General features: G+C 40.9%; 4 protein-coding genes across 4 annotated transcripts; 1 reads left to right on the top strand and 3 right to left on the bottom strand.

Annotated features, from left to right (window-relative positions):
• Positions 1–1,902: 1,902 nt before the first annotated feature.
• Positions 1,903–3,482, bottom strand: LOC102720787 (protein WRKY1-like). Its single transcript, XM_006651846.3, has 3 exons — positions 2,932–3,482; positions 2,715–2,840; positions 1,903–2,291 (listed from the first exon to the last, which is right to left on the bottom strand). Exons 1-3 carry the CDS (start codon positions 3,177–3,179, stop codon positions 2,132–2,134), a joined length of 534 nt encoding a protein of 177 aa, XP_006651909.2. The 5' UTR covers positions 3,180–3,482; the 3' UTR covers positions 1,903–2,131.
• LOC121053844 (probable WRKY transcription factor 39) lies at positions 3,211–3,859 on the bottom strand. The gene is made up of 2 exons (XM_040521819.1): positions 3,342–3,859; positions 3,211–3,250 (listed from the first exon to the last, which is right to left on the bottom strand). The coding sequence occupies exons 1-2, from the start codon at positions 3,857–3,859 to the stop codon at positions 3,211–3,213; spliced, it is 558 nt and encodes a 185-aa protein (XP_040377753.1).
• Positions 3,860–9,512: 5,653 nt separating this feature from the next.
• On the top strand, positions 9,513–10,702 carry LOC107303813 (PRA1 family protein E-like). Its single transcript, XM_015834624.2, has one exon. It carries the CDS (start codon positions 9,682–9,684, stop codon positions 10,369–10,371), a length of 690 nt encoding a protein of 229 aa, XP_015690110.2. The 5' UTR covers positions 9,513–9,681; the 3' UTR covers positions 10,372–10,702.
• A 58-nt stretch (positions 10,703–10,760) lies between these two features.
• LOC102713176 (DNA (cytosine-5)-methyltransferase 1A) lies at positions 10,761–20,950 on the bottom strand. The gene is made up of 14 exons (XM_006650672.3): positions 20,916–20,950; positions 20,306–20,370; positions 19,568–19,608; positions 16,441–17,905; positions 14,727–16,200; positions 14,453–14,617; positions 13,637–13,829; positions 13,448–13,559; positions 13,210–13,357; positions 12,912–13,109; positions 12,542–12,820; positions 12,274–12,435; positions 11,965–12,183; positions 10,761–11,388 (listed from the first exon to the last, which is right to left on the bottom strand). Exons 3-14 carry the CDS (start codon positions 19,599–19,601, stop codon positions 11,257–11,259), a joined length of 4,581 nt encoding a protein of 1,526 aa, XP_006650735.1. The 5' UTR covers positions 19,602–19,608; positions 20,306–20,370; positions 20,916–20,950; the 3' UTR covers positions 10,761–11,256.
• Between the last annotated feature and the right edge of the window lie 3,167 nt (positions 20,951–24,117).

The raw sequence follows: 24,117 nt of genomic DNA, 5'->3' as shown, positions 1-24,117 counted from the left end.
TAGCGCCAGTAATCATCGGCGCTCTTTGTGGGAGGTGCATTTAATGCCCTTAATGACCTTACTGATTTCCCTTCATATGGTTTTGTCAGAAACTGATCGAGACAGATTAGAGCAAGTTCAATAGTATAGCCATCTACGAACTCAATCTAATAGCCAAAAACTTACTTATAAAATATCAATACATGGCTCATATATCATACACATATTTTATCTTGGAGCCCGTGTGCAGTTAGCTACAAATTAAAGCAAGGCTAATAATATAGCCAATAAACTGGCTATAAGATTTTTTATAGCCTTCTCTTAGCCCATCTATATACTAGTTAGCTCTTCATTAGTTAGCTCTTCATCATTAATATAGAACCTACATGTCACTCTCATAGAGTTGGTTCCTGTGCTCAAGTTGGCTACGAGCTAACAAACTGCTTACACTCTCTCTCATCCCCTCTCTCCCCCCACATAAGCATATAGCCAGCTTATAACCTGCTATTAGAGCAAGTATAATAGTAGACTATAAGTTGACTATAAGCTAGCTGATGTGGAGGAAAGAGGTAATGAAAAAGAAGTGGGGTTGGCTCTCATGCAAGAGCTAGCTATAGACTAACTCCAAAAAAATACATCAAATACAAAGATAAGAGAAAAAGATAAGAGATAAAAATTATAACTAATCTTATAGTCAATTTATTATATGTGTTGACTATAATATAAGCTTATAGCTAGTAGGGGGCTTTACTATTAAACTTGCTCTTATACTTGCTCTTAGTAGCCCAACTCTCTCCTCTCTCCTCTTTTATCTCTTTAAAATATGTTTATAGCTGTCTTATAGCCTGCTATTGTACCTGCACATAGCATCTGCTCGTTCGTAGTGTAACTGATTTATATGCATGTTTCATCCGTGAATACACCATGCGTGTGGATGGAATTAAATTGGATTTGGTCAATATTTTCCAGCTAGTTCCTCTTGGGTCTCATGAACAGTCCTAGGTAGATCACCTCACCATGATGAACCTACTTGATCTAGGGTTGCAATTTAGCTTGAGCAAGCGTTTAGCATCTTGATTTGGATATTAATCTAGCATAGCTTCCTTTTATTATATATTTATGATGCAAGAGCATTATTAAAAAAAAACTAGATTACGGCTATCCAATGGCTGTTATGCAACATTCTACCTACCGTTTTGTTGTATTATTCCGAATGCGATAGCATCTAGCCGTCAGTACATTTCCATTTGGTTAAGGCCTAATAGCATCTTCAATAGATGTCTAAAACTGATCTTTAAAACTAAAATTTATGAATTGTGCAAGAAAATATATCTCTATCAGGTTTCTAGAAACATTTCTAATATTTACACGTGCCTAGAATTAACTCACATGTGTCCTAAATTTGGAACAATAATACTTGTTTCTAATACAAGTTATTCATTTCTAAATTTCTGTTAGAGGAGGGCATAATTTTTATACATAATATTTTTTAAGATGAACCTAATACAAACTTTTAGAAATTAAAATATTAGCATTCTCTTGAAAATGCTCTAAGGGCTTCTCTCAAAACCAATAAAATTTTTAGGTGTAAGTGTGCATGTGTTATGACCGTCTATATTTGTACTATGTTTTTTTTTAAAAAAAAGAGTAAGGTTGATATAAATTTTGCAATAATTTTACGAGATAGTTTGCAAAAGAAAAAGGGATCTCCTCTCCAATTTCCAAACACTTGAGTGTCAGAATTATCGTGAGTTCGTGATACAGTAAGAAACAGATCACGTGAATCAGTTGGTGACAGAGGACAATAAGGGCCCAAAAAACGCGCTTCACCGCACGTTGATCGCTCAGGAACGAAGTGCAGTTAACCACACTAATCATTGACGCTAACCAGCAGGATCTGGAATGATTTAGCAGCAGACGGCAAGAAACAGACTAGTAATTGACGAATTGTGTTGTGTTGCAAAATCAAAGAATTAATTGATCCTGCAACTGCATCATGAATTACTGAACCAAAATTCAAACACAGAAAGCTAGTCACAGATTTGATAATGTCCAGGAAGCTGTTCATATTCAGCTTCAGAATTCCGAACCCTATTTGCATCTGCATTTGCATCTGCAGTGATGGATACACGAGCGATGATCAAGAAGCTTTTCAGGGTTGGGGATTGGTCTGCACGAGCGAGAGGTCGAGCGGCTGCGCGTGGTTGTGCTCGTTTTCGTACGTGACGACCAGCATCGTCGGGTCGCTGCGGCACTTCTCCACGTGCTTCCTCGCCGGGCAATCCTTCTTGCTGCTGCACCTGTAGTATCCCCTGCACCAACCATCCAAAACACAATTCCATCCTGATTTCAATTTCTCCCCTCTCTCTTTTCTTTTCCTACAGCATTTCATCATGATCTTGTGTTTATTTATTAGAACTGGCATGTTTGTAAGGGGGTCATCTGTTTTACTTTTTCAGCCAAGTGATATATTGCTAACGAAAAATAATTTACAAATAAAATATTTATATGCGTGTTCATAGGGATTTGGAAATTAAGTCTGGAATATAAACTGCAATGAAAAAACATTAAAATTAACTCTAAATTTAATGTTAAGAATTTAAAATTTTGACTTATAAGCATAAACAAATGAGATTGGAGTGTATTAACTGAGATGAACAGCAAGTATGAAAATGGCATGATTCTTGGGATGAACATGAGATGATCAAATTGTGGTCAGTAGTGTAATTTATTACCTTGGATGAGGAGAGCCTTTGATCGGTTTCTGACCATACTTCCTCCAAGAGTAATTATCTGAAGGTATATCGGCAACCTTGTCACTGATCGCCGGCACGGTCACCACCTTCTTCTCCCTCGGTTTCCTGCAGAGAAATCGGAGGCGAGAATGGAGTCAAGATCATGGCGGAAATGGAAGAAGAGTCGCCAAGAAACGGTGGCGAGATGGACACGAACTTCTTCTTTGGGCAATGGCATTTGCCGCCGTCGTCGTCGGCGGCGGCTGCGGCTTTTCTGGCGCACGACGGCTTCTTGGTCGGCGCCGCGGCGGCGGAGTTGGTGCCGGCGTCGGACATGCTGATCAGCTGGCTGCTGATGGAGGTGAAGAAGGAGGTCGCCGCCGACGAGGTGCAGACCGAGTTGTCGAAGCTGAAGCTGATCACCTCCTTGCCGCCGCCGCCGCCGCCGCCGACGCTCCTCGGCATCTCGATGTGGAACTTCTCGCTCGGCTTCTGCTCAAACTGGAAGCTCTTCTGCTGCTGCTGCTGCTGCTGCTCTTCATCGGTGGCTGGAATTGGATGTGATTTGCAGAAGAAGAGCTGTTCACCATGGGTGCAGCTCCAAGCTTGGAGCTGTTCTTGGCAGACGCCATGGATGCGGCCGGAGCACCGCCGCAACTGTTCAAATCCAAGAGCGGCGTCTCAAGAAACAAGCTCCGGTCAACCACGGCCGGCGTGATCTTCGCGGCGGAAGGAGCCACCGCCGCCGCCGCCGCCGCCACCACCACAACATCCTTCTCTTCCATGTTTGGTCTCGCCGCCGTCGCCGGGGACGGCGGTGCAGGAGGAGTGATACTGACACGGAGGCGGCCATTGCTGGGAGCGACGGGAGAGGTCGTCGTCGTCGCCGCCGTCAATGGGTGATCCATGAGGCAGCTCGGATCAACGGAAGGCGGCGAGCTCCTCCTCATCTTGCCAACCCTTGCCCTCGCATGGCCGACCCTGTTGCTGAGGATGGTGACCACCCTGTCGAACCGGGACACGGCCTCGTCGGTCTCCGCGACGGCGGCCATCAGCCGGAACGGGTCGCCGGACCGCGAGAGGATCGCCACGAGCTTCTTGGAGCTCTCCACCGCCGCCACGTTCGCTTCCTCCACTCCATCCATGGCCGCCACAAAACCAAAACCAAACAACAATCCAAACACACCACCACTCGATCAACTCGTCGCGATCTTGCCGGTGCAATGGAACAGTGTGTGATTGAGCTCAGAAAAAAACCAACGAATTCCAATAAAAAACAAGAACTGAACTGATCAAACAGATACAAAGAAAAGCAAGGAGCTTTGCGAGATTTGGATCAAACAGATTTCGGTTTGGATTGAGAGAGAAGAAAAGCTTCAAGATTTGCAACAAAAGAAGAAAATTTGATGGATCTTGGCGAGATTTTATAGCTGAGGAGCATATATGATGGAGGTCTCATTGGGTCCTTCACTTGTGCAGGAAGTAATTCGGGAGTATAGTATTCCATTTGGGAGTGAGAGGTGGAGCACCATCGGAATAAAATTTTGGCAAAGTCAACGAGGGGGCGCCCCTGATCAAGTGATCACAGCCGTCGGTTTCATGGACGGCTTGGATGCTATTTGACTTTGCCTTTGTACAGCTAACTTTTTCTATTAGGAACATCGAAACAGAGGTATGGTCATTGGGACAAAATTTTCCGTAGTTTTTGAGTATTTTATGGTGGTCTGTCAAGTAGAGTGACTTGAAAGGAGTTGATAACATTATAAAAATTTATCTCGAAAAACAATCTAGCTAATTTTTTTTCTAGGATTAACCATTATAAAGCTGAAACATGGATTTAGAATAATATTATAAGGATGTTTAAAAATACGATGTTTAGAAGTTTGCGCAATATTTATAAAAGTTTATGATACTAAAATCAACCATCTATTGTATTTGGGAGAAAGTAATAGAGCTAGCGTATTAAGTAAAAACTGAATTGAATAAGTCGCTTTGGCTGTAATATTTTTGCCAGCTCACTGGCAGAATGGATCAACATTAGGAAGTCAACAGAAATTTCATTTGTTTTTTGTTCAGTGGAAACACTATATCATCAGGCTAGCTGTTCAAACTCCAGCCGTCATCTCCACCAGTGTCAGTCACAAACAATTCAGTAAGAAACTCTCCAAATCTTTGATTGAACCCAACCTCCTTAACCTGATATGATTGAATACATGCACATAATTTGAACCCATAAATATTCCCCAGATAGTGAAAGAAAAAACATAGCACACTCACACGTTGTAGGATACAAAAACAATTAATCAAAGTGTATGGTCCTATTAATAGTTGTGCAGTACAGCTTATCTGTCTGAACAATTCTATATGAAGTTTTCAGTTGAATTTTTTTAAAGACAGTTTTCAGTTCATTTTTAAAAAAGATAATTTTCAGCCCGTTCTGAAAACAATCTTGGGCCTTGACAAGAAAAGACCCGAGAATACTAGAGATGTGCTATCAAAAATTGGAATAAATTCATCGGAGATCCCTTAGCTAAACATCGAGTTTATCTAAGGTCTCTTAACTTTAAAATCAGAAATATATACCCCTAAACTTACACAATCCAGTTAAATAAGGTCCTATAGAACATAGAAGTATGGACTATAGTCTGACGCGGTTTCGCTGACATGGCGTATAATGGGTCCTACATGTCAGCAGCTCAATGGTCTACTTCCTCTCCCTCGTCGGACCCTGCATGCCCTATCTCGCCGCCGGCGCCTCCTGGATGACGCATTGACGCCCTACGGCCTCTGCTGCTCAACCAGATGGCCCCAGACCCTGCCGACCGCGTCGCCATCTGCAACTGCGTCGTCAAGGCGGCCGCCGGCGGTTTCCCCTCCGTCGACTTGGGCCAAGCCTCCGCCCTCCCCGCCGCCGGTGGCCTCTCCATCAGCTTCAACATGGATTGCTACCAGCACGCTCTTCCCTACCAACTCATCCCTATACTTAACCTGATTACATTAACTTGCGTTCTTCGCACGCACGCTTGCATTATCGCAGGGTTACAGAGGAACCGAGAGCATGAGAAATCGACTTCAGTTTGCATTTATCATCGTCTGGATCAATAAAATGAGCAAGCTTTGAGACCAAGGGTGACCTTAATTAGAATATTGGATCATGCTTGCGTGTATTACACAGTTTTTGTTTTTGATTTTGCACTACATTCTCTCCAGTTTTAAGCTGAAAGATCTTAAATAACCAGCATTTAAAGTTTAACGCGAGATGTGCTTTGCCGTACGTATCAAATGATCCATCGAGAAGAAGAACTACATACATTATTCCAAACACGACGCAGAGACAACAGCTACGAGCAAGTGATGACGTACACCTTAAATTGACAAGCAGGAAGATGTCTGAGATTGTAACTGGCCACGTCACTGTCAATTCAGACGAGCTTGTAGCCGATGACCCAACGCCAAGGACTTGTTCAGCGACCACCTGGGGTCGTACATGCATGCAGACGGAGGCCTGCACCGCCCCATGGTCGAGGTCTTCTCCAAGATCATGGAGCTCGAGAGGCGGCGGCGGGAAGACGCGTCGCCGTCGTCGACGTCGCCGGCGGGGTCAAAGGCGGAGTACTACATGTGCTACTGCATGAACAGGAACCCTGGCGGCGCAGACCACAACGCCGGCCGCACCCGGCGGGCCTCCTCTTCATCCGCCCGTGGAACAACCTGCAGTACGTGTCCAGCGCCGCCTTCCTCCTCATCGTCTACTCCGACGTGCTCTTCGGCCTCGCCCATCCGCTCCGCTGTCGCGGCCCCGAGGACTCCCGCCGGCGAAGTGCGCCGCCACCGCCCCCCGAAGAGAGGAAGAAGAGGGAGAGAGGGGACAGCACGGGAGAGAAGCAAGAAAAGAAGGAAAAAAAACTTCTGATATACGAGAGTATACCGACAACTCATCTAAATTTGGTCATCTATATCTTTATTTAGATGATAATTTAAAATAGTTTTATCATTCATATCTTTTTTACTACAGCAGATCATCTATATATGACATCCTCCATATTTATTTAGAGCATGGAGAGAGAACATCCAAATCTCTCCTAATATAGATGACATCTAAAAATGAAGGATAAGATAGATATTCTGTTGGAGCTTATTTTTTATCTCTCATCTATTTTCAAGATGAAGCATGAGATACATAAACTGTTAGGGATGCTCTGAGGCCACGTCAACAAAACCAAAAAAAAATAGAGTTTATACTGCCATACTGCCACGGGATCTTTCTCAAACGGTTTGCATAAATTTAGTGGTATATATTTTTGATTTTTGGATGAGAAACCTGAACAAACTCGATGCTAAAGCCAGAGATCTCCCTTGTTCCTCGAAAATTTGGAGGTGAACAAGATGCAGGCTGGCAAAAGGCCCAATATTGGCCCCATGTAGCCCAAAGGGCCTTGTTTCCAGAATTTCAGCACGCAAAAGGACCAAGAATCACGGTTAAGTGCTTGTTACAACTTACAACCTGTAACCGATGGCTCATTTGATTTACTACCAGGCTAAAATATTGGCAATGCCAAATTTTAGTCAAGTTTTGGTACTGCCAAAATTTTAATTTTGTTTTTATTGGCAAGATTTGGTAACAAACTAAACATTGCCAGAATACTATTTAAAGTGCCAATGTTTTGGCAAGGCAAGTTTGTAATTTGTTGGCAGTATTTTTTTAAACGAACTGTACCGGATAGTTAGATGGCACGATGTTTCATATTGCTATACTAGATTAACAACTGCAATTGCACGACATCCATAGCCATATCAACAGATCATCCCTTGTGTATGGTTGGTCTATGTGCATCTTCTCGTAACCGAGATTAGGAAAACCATAACAAAATGCCCCAAGATTTTAAATGGGGTGACCGTTTGCCCTTTTTACGACGTATTTATAAAAAAAAACTTTTACATAAATATTCTCCATAATTTAAAGTAAATGTTAAAAATAAACTATGATAAAAATCTCTATAAATTAAATTTTAAAATTTTAAATTTTGATATTTAATAGTAAGCATAAGTGAAAAAGGGCCGAAAGTGGTTAGAGGCATGTGTCAAGCCACAAAATGACAAGCCATTTTTGACACTTTTTGGTGCATCACTACTCTAGTCTAGTCTAAGGCCCTGTTTAGAGCAAGTTCAATAATAGTATAGTCAACTACTAGCTTTAATTTATTTATAGTCAATCTAATAGTCAATTCATATAATAGTTACCTACGAAACATCAATACTACGAAACATCAATACATAGTCCCATATATCATACACACATTTTGTCTCGAAGTCCGTGTACAGCTGGCTACAAATTAGTAATCCATATTCCTTCTCTCTCACCTCTTATCTCTTTAAAATATGCTTATAGCTGGCTTATAGCCTGCTATTGTATCTGCTCTTAGATAGCAAAATCTTTTGAGGGAAGGGTCACAACGTATGTTTGACTGGATGTCGAAATGGGTTTTCGCACATAAATAAAAACATGAATTTTACAGCTGACTGGAAACCGCGTGACAAATTTTTTAAACCTAATTAAGTCGTCATTATCACATATGGGTTAATGTAGCATGTATGACTAATCATGTACTAATTAGGTTCAAAAGATTCGTCTCACGATTTTTCTCATAGCTATGTAATTAGTTTTTTATTTCATATATATATATATTTAATGCTCTATTTAGATATAAAAAGATTTAATGTGATGTTTTTAGTAAAATTTTTTGGCAACTAAACGCCTAACATTATGGCCATCTTCTGCCTCTCTCTTTCGACGCCGTTTGAGCGACGGGGCCGGCAGGCAAGCACATGGTGTGTCATTCTCGCCCATTTCGCGCCGTGATGAGCAGCGAAAAGCGTGCCTTCTGTTGCCTTCCGATCTGATCTGATCTCACTGATCTGCAGAGATGGATGGTTGGATTGGGGTACATCGGTTGGACACAGGAAGACCAGTTCAACATGCAAGTGTGCAAAAATCCAAATGGGAGTGTGGACGTTTCTCTCTTGTCCGGAATCACCCAACATTGAGATGGCATGGCTGTACACGATTGGCACTGTCAAGCACACCGGTGAAAACACATAAAGAAAGGCCATAATTGACTTGTTGCTTGGAGATAATTGGCTTCCAGATTTCCAGTGGAGAGATTTTAAGTTATCTTGCTGTTATGGCTACGTTCTTTTTTGCATTATTGATTATGGATGTGTTTTGTAAAAATATTATATATGAAAGTTTATCAAATTAACATTTTTAAAAGAAATATTTTGACTTTATAGTAGTTAAGCAGTAGTTTATATCTAATGAGAGAAACACCACCTAAAGTAGTAGATCTCTGTAAATAACTGAAGTGATCGGATGAAAGGGATAGAGTTAAAATATTTTTTAAGAGGTAAAGCTCCTGCTAAAACTATACTAAAAAAATCTTGTTCATTACACAGAAATCTTAAATCAAACAATATAATTCGATCCTTTGTTTCAAACACCTTCCTAAAATTCTCTTTCCAATAAGGTTAATATCCTCTAAGTTCTATAATTTTCCCTACAAATAAAAAAAAGCCTTAGAGTCTAACTTACATTAAACCTAAAAAACAACTTATTTCGTGTGAAACATAAAAGAAAAAACTTGACGATCCATGTGACACGCCATGGCACTTTTGGCACACATTTATTCCTCCCTCTTCTGATCTGCCGACGGTACAAGCCACTTGATGCCGAGCTATAACCGCTCCCTTAAATAAAGCCTTCCAAGTCGCAATTGCAATTTGGATCTTCATTAATTAAAAACCAAAAAAGAAAAAAAGGAGAAAAAAATAGCACTTTTCCCCTACTCGTCTCCTCCAGCTAGAATCCGGAGCCTCCTAGATCCCATTCCACCCCGACACGAGCGAGCGAGCGAGCGCGCACGACGCGACGCGCCGCCCCCATCGATCCAGCCTAGGGTTCGCCTCCGCCATGGCCGCCTCCTCCTCCTCGACCGCCTCCTGGTCGCGCTACGGCACCGTCCCGGCGCCCGCCGCGGCGGCGGGGAAACACGAGGAGGCGGTGGACGGGGGCGGGGACGGGGAGGTGGCGGCGTCGGCGTCGACCGCGACGGCGGCGGAGGCCGGGGTGGCCTTCTTCTCGCGGGCGCGGGCGGTGGCGGGGGCCGCGGCGGGGCGGCCGAGGGCGTGGAGGGAGGTGCTCGACGCGACGGCGTTCTCGCGCCCGGAGAGCTGCGGCGAGGCGAGGGCGCGGGCGCGGCGGAACCTCGCCTACTTCCGGGCCAACTACGCGCTCGTGGCGCTCGTGCTCGTCTTCCTCGGCCTCGTCTACCGCCCGGTCTCCATGCTCGTCTTCCTCGCGCTCTTCGTCGCCTGGCTCGGACTCTACTTCGGCCGCGCCGACGGCGAGCCGCTCGCCTGCCTCGGCCGCGAGGTCGACGACCGCGCCGTGCTCGCCGTCCTCTCCGTCGCCACCGTGCTCGCCGTCGCGCTCTCCCGCGCGGGCCTCAACCTGCTCGTCTCCCTCGTCCTCGCCGCCGCCGTCATCGGCCTGCACGCCGCGTTCCGGATGAACGTTTACCTCGACGAGAGGGACGCCTACGACGGCGCCGGCTCGTCCTTTATGGGGGCCTCCTATGGCGGCTACACGCTCCCAAGATGAAGCGCCATCGCCCTCTGAAATCGAGATGGCGAGAGGAAGGTGTTCGTTTCTCTACAGAGCATTCTTGATGCGGTTCTCAACTGTTCTTCTGTTCTTGGATTTCCGTAGCAATTTGCAATGCTTGTATAGAATTTAATCTTCAGTTTTTTTTCAAGGGAGCTTTGATTTGTTTTCTGTAGAATGCTCATTTGAGAGAATTTTTTCACTGATTGTGATCATTTGAAGCTGCTTTAGAGGGGAAAAAAACTCAGTAAAATTGCAAACCATCCATCCTTCCTTCAAAGGCTCAAACAGAAGAAAAAGGAATTCAAGCTTATGATTTTGACCATAACACCAACATGGAATACATCTTATGTTCATATGATTAACTATGAGAGATCAAGGGAGCTACTTTGGAAAAATTAGCTGTGAAAGAGAGATGTGATCAAGTGGCAAGTGACCTTGAAGCAGGGGCATGTATGCCGGTGCTGAAGACAAAAGGTATATATAGCCAGTATGCCTGTATTATTTTCTCAACTTTGGAAATCGACAGTTAATTCTTGTTATGCTAAAATCTTCACTTGTGTGATTATCACAGAAAAGGCACCCATTTTTCATCCAAACACAACATGTTACCGTCTTGCAATCATATTAATAAGAGTTTTACTGTTTACAAAAGCTTTGTATCCCCCCAGTGATGTGGTTCTCTGAACTTTTATAGTTTCTATGCATCAATACCTTGATGGTATCAGTCCTACCAGCAAGTTAGATATACAAAAGGCAATCATGTAACCATCCCAGAATTACTTTTAGAGTCAATTAATTGCTCACAAAATATAGAAACTTTAATGCTATTGCAGCCCATTTTGGACCAACCAAAAAATGACGGTGATGCAGTGAAGTGACTCATCGCTTGGCGTCGATGGCTTGCTTGAGCTTCCTCCCGAGGGCATAGGCAAGGGGAGGTGGCACAGCATTCCCGATCTGCCTGTGCTTGCTCTGGATGTTGCCAGCGAAACGATAGCTATCAGGGAAGCCCTGCATGCATATAATAGTAATGACAGTGTCATAGGGACAGATCAGAAGATTCAGAAACAAGGCAACAGACTAACAGAGTTGCAGATGCAATAATGGCATCATTAGAATGAACGCTTGTTGAAGTTCAACAGGGGGTTAGGAATGAATGGACAAACTGAAAAGAGAGAATAATAAATCTACGATTTATGGTTAAATAGCTCAATGCCTCAATCTACTGGTGCAGCTCTGATTCAGACAATATACACTACTACGTCCCTCCTAGAATCAGATCGATTTTGCCCTCTCTTATTTGTCCTAAAATAAATTCATCTTTAAACTTTCATTGTAATAGAGTTTGTAAAAATAGGGAACAAATGCATTAAAACTAGACAAAGTAGAGACAATTACATTGAAATCTGAGTATTATATTCTTTTTGTTTTTTATTGTTATATATGGGATGAGTAAAAAATATAATTATTTTGGGGTGGAGTAAGCACACTTTTAAGGGTAAAATCTACTACAAATTAGTTCGTTTGGGTTAGTCAAGTATATGAGTTATAAGCACCATCAGTCTTTGTACTGTGAAGGTAATTCACCTGGGATCGAGCACATTCACGGACAGTGATGATCCTGTCCTGCTCAGGATGGAAGCACATGCCGACCTTGCCCATTGGCTGGGGATCTGTTACTGAAGTGGGGAAATTACCCTCCCAATCCAACCGGCCGTACAGTCCTTTCCACTGATTGTGCCTTTTGGCTGTTTTGGGCAAGCACCAGGGTATCAAGTCTACCATTTGCCCTGTGGACAGCTTTACCTGTACTTGCACAATGTTAAGTAATTAGCTCTTACAGAGTTGGAAAAACAGGAGGCAGGCGAAGTTAATAGAAGGGCCTAACATTATTACCTTTTCTTCTGGCAGGTCATGCCAGTCGCAACCTGGGCGCTTTGGAACGTGCTTGCATCTTATGAGATTCAGCTCATTCATCTCTTTAGATATGTGGTCATTCAGTGAAGCCATGTCGCCTCTAATCTTCTTCTGGAACCAAGAGACAGGTCCGAGTCCGTACTGAAGTACAGCATACAAAAGGAGTTAAATCCAACCGACGCAAGGCAGCAGCATTCAAACAGAAGAGAACTTGGCGAATGAAGCTAGTATGATATGTAGGGTATACCTGAATTGTCGGTTTGCCTGCGCCGTTTTCCACAGCTGGAAGATCCCCAATTGTGTCTCGAACTGTAATCGAGCGGAAAGGGGCTCCTGCAGCGGTGCTCTTGACAGCTGCGTAGTATTTGCCATCAGGTAGAGTTATTTTCAGCTCAGGGCTAGCAAAGACGTGCATTGGTTCAGGCCACTCTGGAAGAGCCTCTCCTGGTGCGGCAGCCCAAATGAATGCCCTTTTCCTGGACTGCGCAACACCATACGCCCCTGCCTCTAAAATTCCAAAACGGACCTAATAACATGCAAACAATGTTAGAATGTATACAGGAGCAAAAGAGATGCTATTGCTCAAGGACAAGCCAAGAAGAGGAAGTTTCAATCACCTGGTATCCCATCTCCAGGAGTGATGCCAGCGTCAACCTGAAGGTCTGCCCTTTGTTGAACGAGACAAAGTTCCTAACATTTTCTAGAAGAAAGAATCTAGGACGAAAATACTCCGCAAATGAAAGGAATGCTAAAATCATCTCGCACTGTACTTTGCTCCAGGGACTTTGATTGAATCTGTTCATCCCGGAAAAGCCCTATAAAAGGATAGGTAAACAAGTCAAGCAATTGTTTGCAATGTTGAATGTGTTGTTAAGAGCTTCCTGGTATGTAGGCAAAAGCCACATAGAAACTGACCTGACATGGAGGACCACCATTGATGAATTCTACTTCACCAGGCACGGGAAGATTCTTAATCTTGTCCTCAGAAAGTTTAGCTGCTCGTTCAGCAGCCTCAGAGGTGGAGATGCAATCATCGGCGTCACCACACTTATCCATTATTGCCCTGCATGATCGTATAGAGAGGCCAGTTGAAGATACAATTTACAAATACATAATTAAGCATATCAAAAGAGGGTAAATAAAGATGGCATACTTCAGAATCACGTTGCAGTTCTCAACAAATACTGCAGCTTCTGGATGGTTTTCGCCAAATGCTTCCCCAGCAGGTTCTTCATATTCAATAGCCCATTTAGTAAGTGATACTTCTGTAGAATCCAATGGTCAGAAGGTAACTTAAAGTCAAGATGTTCCTATGAGCCACATCTACATGAGCAAAACATACCTGAGCGCTGTAATCCTTCAGATAAACCTCCGCAGCCAGCAAAAATGTCCAGCGTTGCAAGACAGTTATCTGATTGCCTATCCTTAGGTTTGTCTGAATCACCTAGCTCAATGTCACAAATTTGCTTTCCTTTATTCTTTTTTGAAGCAGGTACCTTCCTTATCAGTGACACAAGTTTAATATTGGGTGGTAGCTGATAAGAGGCCATGCAAGACAAGTCAGCAGTATGAAAACATTTTCCGGTGGAAACAAAGCAGAGTGATTAGGGATTCTGAAGTTAGGGGTGGATAACGAGCCAGCTCGGCTCGGCTCTGTCTGACTCGTTAAGATAACGAGCTGGCTCGGCTCGTTATCGTAACGAGCTAAAAACCCAGCTCAGCTCGGCTCGTTACAAAGCTCGAGCTGGCTCGTTTGGTTCGCAAGCCATGCATGAAAAGTTAATTTCAACAATTTTTTAATAGATTATATAAGCAAATTTTCAGTTCAAACATGCAAATCATATGAAATTGTATCTAAATATTAAAGTTTAAACCAACAAATCACATGATGAACCTATAAAGTATTGAACACATGCTTTCCGGGGTGAAATCAATGAATGCCGACGAATCGCGTATCTTTAGTCTAGCTCGTTAGGCTCGCGAGCAGCTCACGAGCCAGCTCGAGCTGGCTCGTTATCTCTAACGAGCTAAAATGCTAGCTCGGCTCGTTAGAAAAATAAAACGAGCCGAGCCGAGTTTGTCACGAGTCGAGCGAGCTAACGAGCCACGAGCTTTCTGTCCACCCCTAATCTGAAGGTACAATTTGGCAGCAGCTGACCTGTTTGAGAGCTCCATTGGCAGGATCGTACAAATATTCACAATAAAAGACATGTTCAACCACCACCGGAAGATCTGAATTTGGAAGGTCATCTTTCAGTCGAACCTCACATTTTCCCTCTATCATCACCACAGGTACACTCACTATTTCTTCACTGTAGTACACCTGGATCAAATTACAAAGTACAACAATAAAAGACCAAAGGATAGAAAAGATAAACATAGGTGAAATCACAGTATTGCCAACGATGCAGATAATGGACAAAAAGGCAAACCTCGGTGATGTGTGATGAGTAGGCTTTTGTCGATGAAATGTCATCAGGACGGTAAAATCTTCTTACTGTAACTTTCGTTGATTCTGGATTAGCTTTCCTTGATCCAGCAGGACCATGGACACTCAGCAGATGGCATACTGCATAAGGCTTTAGACCCACGTTCCTTCCAGCCTTATAGGTCTCATGGCCCTCCCCTTGGGAGAAAAATTCAGGTCTGATATACAGAAAGTCATGGGTGTTATATGTAATATTTTCAAAGACAAAGCTGGTCTCAGAAAGTATCTTAAATTCATCACCAACTGGTTTTCTCTCACAAGAGCTACAAATGCCCGTGCCATTTCCAATTTCATCATACCGAAGGGAGAAGAATCCACCTTTCTCAGGCCAGTATAAGCTTTTGCAAAAATATTCCACTGGCAGACCCTTCCGTTTCCTCTCCTCTGCATTGGCCTTTTCAATTCTATTAGCTTCAGAGTTCTCTTTTCTGTACTTGTGGCCCCAATGCAGAGATTGGATATTAACCGTCACCAATCCTTTGATGTCACTTACTTCGAATTCTAAACAGTCATTAGTCAAGAAAACCTCTCTTTCATTTGCAGCATTGCCAAGAATAGTCCGAGAGCCTTCTTGCAGAAGTATTCCATGAACCATATTTTTACCATCATGTTTCTCATACATATACTCAACAAAACACATGATGCTTTCTCCTGAATCATCTTCTAATATGACTGCTGCACCAACAGAAATACTGAGGTCTTGAACTCTAACACATTTGTACAGAACTTCTCCTGATGCTGTTTTTCCAGCTGTTTGACCTTCCCATTCGATTTCCTTGCAAGTATCTGATGACAACTTTCTAGACCACGTTGATGGTGGGATCCTCATGGTCTTATCATTTTCAACATTTACCTCATCTTCAGCATCATTGTCTTCATTTTCTTCCTGGTCATCTTCAATTTCCTTTTGTTCATTCTGATCTTTCGTGTCCCCTGGAAAATAAGTGGCATAGTAATCACCCCATATCTTGCTGATCAACGTTGTAGTCGTAGCACGCATAAGCTTCCTTCTCAGTATTGGACCCATTTTTGCACTTGGGTTCAGATTCTCCCCTCTCATCTGTTGAGATTTTTTCTTGATGGCCAACTTTGTATGCCTACTTTCCTCCATCTTTGCTAGAAGGCCTGTGGCGAAGGCACACCGTCTAACAGACTCATCTGGAAAGTCTGCAAATTGCTGAAGTATTATTTGTCCATGAACCACGATATATCTTTCAACAGTTGGTGCTTTTGATGATACAAATGCAGGGTGTCCACTGTCAAATTCTGCTACTTTCTTAATAACTTCAGCAAAAGATAGCTTTGAAGCACGACTTTGCTCTTTTAAAAGGGTGATGATACTGACAGCTAGCTTTGCTGTTTTCAGCACAGGCTCACACCATGGAGCATATTGCTTTGTTGGCTGGCGTAATTTGTACCTGGAATTGATTACCAAATGTAAGTTGGAAAGTAGGTAACCACAAAATGGTTGCAGAAAAACATGCTTCAAGCAATATATCAAATTGAAATGTATAAGATATGTTATTTGAAGTGCATCGAATTTACTTTTCAATAATAAGCAGGCATGGATCAAGACCAATTAAGCTAAGATATAAAGAAAAGTGTAAATTTGTAATACAAAAAAGAAAATGTATCTGCTAGGCAGCTAGGGTATTTACCAAGCAACATCAGTTCGAATGGCTATGCAGATCATTGAACCACCAAATTCTACAATCCACTCTTTAATTGGGCTCAAATAAATTGGAACTCCTGGATCTTCCTGGTTAGATTTACTTGAGGAAGAAGATAATTGTGCTCGTTCGGCTGTTGAACAGCAACTACCGTCATCCTCTCTCATGAAACCAGATCCAAATATCACAGTATCATTCTCTGCACCAGCTTTCATAGGGATGAGCTCCAAAGAAATGAGTCTGGAATCTGAATTGTATAGAGCCCAATTGTCGAGGATTCTTACAGGCACATCATCAGAAAACTTACCAATATCGCTATCAAATATGTACTCATCCATTTCTTGGTTATATGGTTTATAGTATGCTGGCAGTGGGTAGTCGTTGGCAATTTCCGTTTCACTAATTTTGATGTAGATATTTTTCTGTGAAGTTCCACGCTTGCCTCTCTGCCTCATCATTTTCCATTCTTCCTCTTCCTGCAACAGCCTTGCTAATTTCGCATCCTCCTCCTCAGTCAGTCCCTTACCTTGCCCATCGTTAATCCTCAGAGTTCCATTCGAGGGCATAGCTGGCAAATGCATGAATCCTGCTCTTGATTTACATTCATCTTTAAGTGCAACAAGAACTGGCAGTGTAGACAACATCTCATCATCATTGTCAGCTGTATGGTCTAATCCAATAAGCTGTTTATATATGAACTGACCAGAGGAGATCACAAAGTCTTTGGTCACTGTTCCGGCAAAGCTTCTGTTCGAATTAATGGAACGGACAACACCAGCAATTAATTCTTCCAAGTCAACCTGAGGATTTCCACCAACTGATCTAGCTAACTTCTTATAGACTTCAACACAGACACGTGCCTTCTCACTGAAATGTTCAAAACAAGATTTGTAACTGCTTGCTGGCTTCACACATCTGTAATCTGCTGTTTCTGTTGAGACCCAAATTACTGCAGCACCTTCATCATAGCCGGAAATTGCCCAGTTTTCAATTCGTCCAAACCCAGCACAGCGTATTCCCCTTCCCTTGTCCTTTTCCAGATCATCATCCAAGGGCATGACAAGAGCTGATATGAAAATGTCATCAACTTCAGACATTTCAAAGGGTTGAGGATTACCATCTCCATCATGTAAGATGAAATCAACGATTTTTCTGCAAGGTCGGCCATCTTCAGGTCCAGTCCTTGTCAAATTAACAGCGTCTATTTCCTCCTCTTCAACCCGACTTTCCTTGATTGTGATAATTGAATCTTTTTCTGACAAACCCAATGCCTTCTCTTTGAAGTTAGAACAGGCAGCTGCTCTCTTTGGTCGCTTGCTGGCAATAGGCTCATTAGCAAGTTCAGTGGCACCGTTGCTCTCTTTCTTGGCAACATCAAATTCACTCTCCAAGATTTCATTATCAGTGGACTCATTTTTCTTCTTACGAGCCTTTTCTCTAGGCCTTTTTGTTCCTGAAAAGCAAAATGGTGTTGGACATTACAATTTGAAATAATTAGATGCCATACAAACATGTATCCAACTATCCATCAGATGAACCAAGCACATGAAAATATAAATAAGAAAATCAACATCGGCATTTCATATCTATAACAGTTAAGCATGTACATGTAGAAAGCAATTGCAAGAATCTAGATCGCAACTAAGATCAAACATGATGACTCCAAGTGATTGTGAGTGATTTAAGCAAGCATATAATCTATGAATTTAATAAAGTAACACAAAAGGGGGCACTTGTGTTCACTCTCATGGCCTAGAAATTCTCAGATTAATCAAAGAAAAATAAGAGAAAAAGAAATGATCGTATTTTGTGTGGAATCAGACGAGAACATATTTTGTTGAAACGGACGAGGATTTAAAAGTAACAAAATCTCACTGAAACCGATTCTACATACATGTGATGCAAAAGTGACTTCTAGGTCTGCACGTAATATGTCAGATGGGAAAAGGCATGCATACAAAAACTTAACCAGAAGAAATTTTTATTAAGTTGTATTCATTACATGGAAATTAGCAGTGATACGTCTTTTTTTCTTACAGAAAGAGATATATGCACCTGAAGGAATGTGAAGATAGTAGCTACAGCAGACTAAGATAGTGCGAGAATACAAACAATAAAATTTGTATATGAGAGAATATGCTCTATGCCACTAAATATGTACCAGTTCAACGATTCGCCATCAAAATTCTCTTTCTATAATATATAATCAAGTTTATCAATTGTTTCTACCATGTATTATTGGCCCAGATTTTTTTTCAAAAATACCTAAAATACCCTTATAATTTGCAAGGTTAACAATTGATTTATCATATTAGAAGTTTCAAAAAATATGAATTTGTTTTACATATATTTTTCAAGATTTTTTATAACTAACTTCCTGCACTTAATTGATAGGATCCACAAAATAATATAAGCCAAAATATGTACCTTAATTTGCCGAGAGACAGAAGCTAGGTGGTAAGTATGTTAATTACCATTGTGTCATTTTGCAGACAAAACCCTATCATCAATATACCTCCGAAACATACCGTACTTTCATAGAGATAAATATTAGTAATTCCCATAGCCAAAAAAACTAAAAAATATGAGAAAAGGCTACATCATTATCGCCTTTTATATATTGTTGATTTATTATTAAATAAATAATAAAGAATTCATCATGTTTGCTTTATCAGACATATAGGTTTCGTAAAATTAGACCATAGTTTAAAATTATATTGTCATTTTTAATATACGTGAGAAAATTTATTAATGATGCTAGCTACACAATCTGCCAGCCTCCGTGCTAATTATATAATATACTTGTGATTTATGAACCAGTCTGAGCATGGCAGTAGATTATTGCTTATTTCCTATTAGCTTAAACCATTGTGAATTTATATCCAACAGATTACAGACTAGATAATGTACGCAGAAGAATGGGTCTTAGCCTGATCATTCCTTGACCTTCTGCAATGTCTAGATGGCTACAGCCAAATTTAATACTCAGAATGGTAAAATAAAGTTTTAAGCAACTGTATTACAATCTGACTAAGACTTAGTTAAATCAAAAATGCATGAGATGGCATTTAGTGTGAGATCAGGAGTTGCAAATGCGAAGTACACAGAAGAAGACCTGTGGTAACAACAGAACGTGGACTTTTCGCCATAGCTCCCCTGTGAAGTTTGGAATCAAGCAGGCATTTTAGTTAGAAGTTTAAAACAAATATAAATCGTAAGTGCAAACTCAAGACTTTATCAAGCACATCACAAAAATTGAATGACATCAAAAACAGTTTAAAAAAGGAAAAGTATAATAACACACCATCAGTGCATCTTTTCCTTGTTAGAAAATCCTACTCGAGTATTAGCTTCAGCAGCCGGCTTGCCTATAGCATATTGAGCTAGGCTCCGTAAGGAAACTATAGTTATACTGGTGTACAACGCAAATCCACTAAGTTAAGAGCCACAGAGCTCGTTGATTGTGTAACACACTACAGTGCAGCTATTTCATTTCATAATGTAAGAAAATTTCATAATCTTGTTATTAAAATAATACATTCATTTCATAATGCAAGAATTTCTGGCATTGCCTAAATTTATATAGATAGTAATGAACCTATACATATATGTAAACAATATACATTGATATATAAATAAATTTAGGTATAGTCAAAACGTCTTAAAATATGAAATGGATGGAGTAGCACTTATTAATACGTTTCCACCAGTGGTACAGCAACCATTGATTTGATGAAAGCCATTATCAGTAGGCCACACATAAGTTCCTGAACAGCTCCACACGATTATCGTTCACCAATTAACAACAAATTCAGCTACTAGTCCATCAGAGGAAGAGGAGGAGCACCATTACCTGACCAGCGCAATCTGCAGGCCTCACCACGACAGGTCACTGATCCATCACCGAGATCGCAGCTCCTGCGCAGCAAAAAAACAAAAAAAAACAAACAGCCACATTACCGTCAAAGCGCTATGCTACTCAGAGCCTCGGAGGCGATCAAAACTCAAAGGGAACCAGTAATCCCATCCACATTTGCACAGACGAATTAGACAACGCAACCGTGCAGCAGCAGCAGCGGTGCACGAAGCGATCTAAGCTGAGGTGAAACAGGCGAAACAAACTCAGCGGCCACGCACCAGCATCATATCTACAGAAACCAACACTTGCTCTCAGCTGTGCCTCGCCCACGATCCACCACGATGCCTCAAAAAGAAGAGGAAAAAAAAATCCCCGGCGAGAAACAAAACCGAGCGTGAAGCCGACGCGAGCTCGACCACGCCGCGGACCCGCACTACGCCACGCCACGCTATCCTGAGAAACTCTCCCCGACACCACGATCAGCGACGAGCACCCCCCAAAAAAAACACCATCATTCATCAACCCAAAACCCTCCACCACACACACACAATCACACGCCAACCATGCAATCGAAGCAGGGCGTCGCTCGAAGCGACGGGATTACCGGCGGAACTAGAGCGAGGAGGAGCAGGAGCAAGCAGCCGGCGGCGTCGGTCCCTCCCTTTCGGTCTCCCTCGTGGAGTGGTGGAAGTGGAAGGGGACGCGACGCGACGAGACGAGAGGGCGGGGGAAGCGGGTGGTGGAGCGGGGGGATTTGAGTTTTTGAGCGTCGGTCCCGAGGAGGAGGAGAGGACGAGAGAGCGGGAACTCTATTGGCGGGACCGCGGGAGCACGGATATTTGGAGTTTGGATTTGAGTTCTAAGGGGGTGTTTATCGGTGAAATGAAAATTTTTGCGCGTCACATCAGATGTTTGATCGGATGTCGGAAGAGATTTTTGAACCAGAATGAAAAAACGAATTTCACGGCTAGCAAGGAAACTGCGAGACGAATCTTTTGAGCCTAATTAATCCGTCATTAGCGCATGTGTGTTACTGTAGCACTTATGGCTAATCATGTACTAATTAGACTCAAAAGATTCGTCTCACGATTTTTCATGTAACTGTGCAATTAGTTTTTCGATTTATCTATGTTTAATACTCTATTTAGTTGTCCAAAGATTTGATGTGATATTTTTAGGTGAAAATTTTTGGTAACTAAACGGGGCCTAAAATGAAAAATGTAGAATGAATTTATGTCCAGTTCATTATTTTTATAGGCCATGTTTAGTTTTTTAAAAATATTTCTAAAAACATCACATCGAATCTTTGGACACCTAAATAAATCATTAAATATACATGAACATTAAAACTAATTACACAGTTATGGAGGAAATCATGGGACGAATCTTTTGAGCCTAATTAGTACATGATTAACCATAAATGCTACAATAACTAGCATGTGCTAATGACGGATTAATTAAACTCAAAAGATTTATCTCACAGTTTTCAGGCGGAGTCTGAAATTTGTTTTGTAATTAAACTACGTTTAATACTTGAAATATGTGCCTGTACGCGTCAATGTGACATCTCTTCCAAAAGTTTTTCCCAACTAAACTAGGCCATAGTTTGTGTTCTGGGAATTAGATCAGAGTCAGTAATTCACATGTCCTATCTGTTCAAATTATGCTACTTGTTTAGTACTATGTTCTGTATCATATGACTTTTTTAGTTTTATTTAGATTCATATATAGATTAATGAATATGTTTTATATGTAACTATATTTATCAATATTCATATGAATTTAGAGTGGATCAAAAAATTTATAATATACAAGGTAACTTCATTGTTATGAGCTTGTTTATTTGGATGACTTAACTCGCCATACCAATGTTTAGATAGGTACTTTTTTTCTATCAACAGGTGCTGGTTTGATTCGTACCATATTTGTTGATAGGCACATTATTTTTCTATACGACTCATTATCTATATCAAGCTCATATTCTATGCTAACATTAGCTAAGATATGGCTAACATTTTCTTAACCACACTCCTGTGGCAAAAGTATCTTGCCTAAAGTGTGGTTTCACAAAGTAAACAGGCAACCAAACAACTCCTGAGTCCTGATATGCAAATCAAAGGGACAACAAATTGGATTTTATCCTCGACTAGTAACACATTCATGTTTTGCAACGGAACGTTATGCGTTATTTGAATTTGGAGGAAAAACAAAGAAAATCTCTATTATTTTAGAATAACACTGTTCATACGGTCGTTTCGTAGGATCGAAATGAAAAAAATCAACGTGAATCATGTTTTCTAAAATATACTGATTTCACATGAATAAAAGAATCCATTGCATCGTGCATCGTGCTTGTTCAGCTCGTCGAAGTCATGTGTCCTAAATTATTTCGCACGTGTATTTTTTATGTTATTTCTATGTTTTTCCCTAACCTATAGTCTAAAAACTTAGTAAACCCAAGAGGCTCTCAGAACATAATAAGTTGATACTCTCCATTTCATAATATATGATGTTTGACTTTTATGCTTGTAATATTTAACCGTTTGTCTTATTAAAAAAATATGAAAATATCATATATTTTACTTGTGACTTATTTTATCATAAAAAAACTTTAAGCATGACTTATCATTTTTTATTTTTTACTAAATTTTTGAATAAGACGAATAATTAAACGTTACAACCAAAAAAATTAAACATATTATATTACGAAACGGAGACAATAGTTGTTTTATACAGCCATTAGCAATATTCTGATTGAAATGTTCAGCACTTTTTATCGGTTTTTTCGATAAGGGGTGCGTGCACCCAAAGAAGGAGCTAATGTATTTTTAAAGTGATACTCCATCCGTTCCAAAATATAAGGCGCAACCACTTTACTCCTATGTTCCAAAATATAAAGTGTGTATTAATTACATTGTTACATGTATTAGTAAAATAATAAACTAAAGTAAAAATAGATAGCATGCATTGATAGGTTTATACTAAGTATGTATGCCTCATATTTTGGAATAGGGGAGTAGTATGAATAAATATTTCCTCAGGTCCACGAACACCTCTCTCTTTTTGCCTCTATATCGTTGGCTTATTCATGAAAAAGTCAAATTTTATATTTTTAAATAAAAACAAGTTATTAATAAAACTTCTATATATATGTTCTTAGTGGTAAAAAGGAAGGCTAAAAAATAAATTATGGAGAAAAAAACCTAAAATTAGTCTAAAATTTAAATTTTGTCTTACAAATATAAGCGTAAAGACGGAGCAGTTTATTTTCAAAAACAATCAGAACACCAGAGTTTTAAAAAAATAAAGGATAGATACATTTGAAAGGATAAAGGAATTTCATTTTATATTTTTAGTTTTATATTGGCATGTATGGAGTGATCTTTAAAAAAAGTCTTATTGGGACGTAGTACGTTGTAGAGATACTGAAAAAACATAAAAAAAACGTCGTGGGACACATGTGCTTATCCAAATTCCTTTCCAAAATCTGGCTTGGAAAATTATAGTACAGTTCATCGCACAGGGAGTAGTAAGAGCATTTATAAGAGATTGCTAAATTTAGTTATTCATATGAGTTTTGGCAAATCCAAATTCAACGTGCACTTTAACAGACTCTCCACCCTCACTATCTAACTTTGGTAAGAGACTCTCCACCCTCACTATCTAACTTTGATAAGGAGGAGGATGACTGGTGGGTCCCACTTATGTGGGATCCACAAATAGCAAACTTGCTAGTGAAAGAATAACTGACAGATTTGGCAATTGAAGAGCCATGTTTAGACATTCAAATAGCATGACAAGTCAAA

This window comes from Oryza brachyantha, chromosome 3 (assembly GCF_000231095.2).
Source record: "Oryza brachyantha chromosome 3, ObraRS2, whole genome shotgun sequence".
Classification (NCBI taxonomy): domain Eukaryota; kingdom Viridiplantae; phylum Streptophyta; class Magnoliopsida; order Poales; family Poaceae; genus Oryza; species Oryza brachyantha.
The sequence above is the reverse complement of the archived record's forward strand: the minus strand, read 5'-3'. Positions and strand labels throughout refer to the sequence as shown.